Source organism: Vigna radiata, chromosome 5 (assembly GCF_000741045.1).
Source record: "Vigna radiata var. radiata cultivar VC1973A chromosome 5, Vradiata_ver6, whole genome shotgun sequence".
NCBI lineage: Eukaryota > Viridiplantae > Streptophyta > Magnoliopsida > Fabales > Fabaceae > Vigna > Vigna radiata.
In genome coordinates this window covers 19,218,971-19,221,831 of record NC_028355.1, presented here as the reverse complement: position 1 = coordinate 19,221,831, position 2,861 = coordinate 19,218,971, and the positions used below count along the sequence as shown (strand labels likewise).

Sequence of the window (2,861 nt, the reverse complement as noted above, 5' to 3'; positions counted from 1 at the left end):
TTCACTCAAACATGATGTATAAAAGTTATTCTAATTATATTAAAATTTTATTTTTTTTATAAATAAAATGTAGGTATAATTATGGTATAATTTATAAATCATGAACTTTAAAGTTCATGATTTATAAATTTTTGTAAATTGATTTCATTTCAATTTAATAAGTTTTATTTTAGAACTTACATTTCAGTTTTATTCTTAGACAACGTTTGGGTTCATTTTGTTTTGTTATTGTTTCAAATACTTACAACGTGTATTAAATGGTTGTAATTACATAAGAACACTATATGTTTTTTATCAATTAAAACGTACATATCATATGTATTGTATTTAAATAAAAAAAAAAATTGTTGCATGGGTAAAAGCACATAGACGAAGATAAAATGAAAGAAGAAATTAAATTAAGCCATGAATCCTTGATGACATCTTAAGGGTTACATGAGGAGAAAACAATTGAAAGCAGAGTAAAGAAAGGAGAAAAAGGAAAAGAGAAATCATAGAGAAAAGGAAAACATATGGTGGGAGATTAGCAGTGGATGATTGATTATCCAGAGTAAATGTGGATGCCAATGGCAAGTAGAAAGATGGTGATGAGTCCAAAGAAGATGATGGTGTGGACTAAGATAGATAGACCACTAGTTTGCATGCTCCCAAAAGCCACCACTTTGCCTTTGGCTGGAAGCTGAAACAGTAGCCCTGGACTTAACAGCACAAACAGCACCACTGATATCACCACTGGACCCCAATCTGCTGCCATCACAACAAATCTACCAACTTCTTTTAGATATTTATCACCGCTTCACTAATCTCTCACTTTTCTATCAACTCAGTGAACCTGATGAGTTCGTTTGTAAGCCAGGGTTGTTAAATAGGAAACTCAACAATGATTCTCATCTATTCAAGGAAGGAAGAAAGGTATCATTTAAAACCAAAAACATAGCATCAACTGCCTTGCATGTTGATGCAATCCAGAGCATAACTTGTTAGCGCATCCTTGAATCTCCCGTTACTTTTCTTTAAGGAGAAGTTTTCTTCACTTCTTAAGATTCTTCCCATCGTTTCCAATATCCTATTCCTTTATTGCTATTTGAAACACCTTTTTATTTTTAAAAATGGCAAAAACTAATCAATTTGATTTCTTTCTACAAAAAGATTTTACAAATATATTTCTGAAAATATATTCGGTGTTACTTTAAGAAAAATAAGTTATAATTTTATATGTTTCTACTACACTTAATACATCGATTACTAATCGAAATAGTTTATATTTGTTTTTTATTATCAGAATATCTTTTTTAAAGATAAAATTGTAATAATTAAGATTCTAAAATGACTAATATTTCAAAAATATATGATGATTATGGAGATTGGAACATTATATATTGAAATTTATATATGCATATTCCATTACCTAACTTAACTAGCCTTTTTCTGTTTTAACATGTGAATTTAAATTTATCGTACGCGATAAATAAAAAAGTAATTTCATTTATTTTGTACTAAAAATAATTGAAAAGTAATGTAACCTCGTGGTTCTTTACGTTTAAGTCTTTATTTAATAAATTTAAGGATATATTACATTTTCATCAAACAGAAAATATACCTATGGGACATTTTACGGACCTATCGACTAGAACAAAAATAATAAGATCATATCAACTTTTAAGATAAATTTAATGGGTTCACTAAAATTTATAAGTATAAAACATAATTAGTGATAAAAACAGGAACAAAATATATTTTTTGTTAATAATTTAAAGATGAAAAATATATTTAATTATTATTTTTATTATTTCTAACCAATAAATTCATCATAGATTTGTCATCGTGCAAATTACTGAACATAAATTATAAGACTCATTTCTAAGCCTTATTTTGTTGGAAACAACCACAGCAAAAAGCGATGCGAAGAAAGGTAAGAAAAATGAAGTCATACAACATAAAAAGGCAATTAAAACTTCATTTGTATCTTTATACGAATTCAATATAATTAATCCTATTCACCCACATAATTGTTTCTGTCATAAATCTTTTGTTAATGTTCATGTATATATCAATTATGTTGAGAAGGTAATCAATTATACGTACATAAAACATTCACATTTCCAATTATGATATAATAATATACTTAAAATAATAAACAAATTAAAAGTAATTAATTTAAATTTATATTTCTTAAATTAATTTATTTGAAATATATTTTTTTATTTATTAAAATTTGATAATAAACTTTTATTTTTATTTGACTTTTTTAATTCTAATTTATATTTAAAAAATCCTTTTTATATCAAATTAGTTTTAAAAAATCATTTGATAATTTAACTTTTTAAATATATACCATAACAAATACTTTATTATATCAATCACGTATTTTACAAATTTTCGATGCTCTTTTTCTCAATTGTTCACTTTTTTCTTTCTTTCGCTCTCTTGTTTAAGCATCAATCTACGTCAATGGTGTACACAAATATTAAAAACATAATTAATAAAACTATCTTTGTAAGAAGTTTGAAGGAAGAAAATAGAAAATTAAAATCGTGCATGATTTAGGGATGTGAATTCTTTAACTAACACGCTTGGCGTGAAAATTAGATTAATTCATCAAATCATATCATTCTCATATAATAACTTGATAGTCCAAAAATCAAATTGAGATAGACCTGCAAAGAAAGTGGTATTGAAAACAAACTTTCGGTTCTTATTTAAAAGGAGTTATTCTTCCTGCAACTCCAAATTTTCTATTAATAACAAAAGTAGTCTTCTGACAAGAGTAAAAAACTTTTTTTTCTCCTATAATTATTCTCACCTACCTATCCACACCCATCCTCTTTTACTATACTATTACTCCACTTTTACTCTTACAT

The 2,861-nt window shown here is 26.0% G+C and overlaps 1 protein-coding gene across 1 annotated transcript; it reads right to left on the bottom strand.

Moving 5' to 3' along the window:
• Positions 1-376: 376 nt before the first annotated feature.
• LOC106761407 lies at positions 377-863 on the bottom strand. Its single transcript, XM_014644958.2, has one exon. The coding sequence runs from the start codon at positions 752-754 to the stop codon at positions 542-544; it is 213 nt and encodes a 70-aa protein (XP_014500444.1). The 5' UTR covers positions 755-863; the 3' UTR covers positions 377-541.
• Between the last annotated feature and the right edge of the window lie 1,998 nt (positions 864-2,861).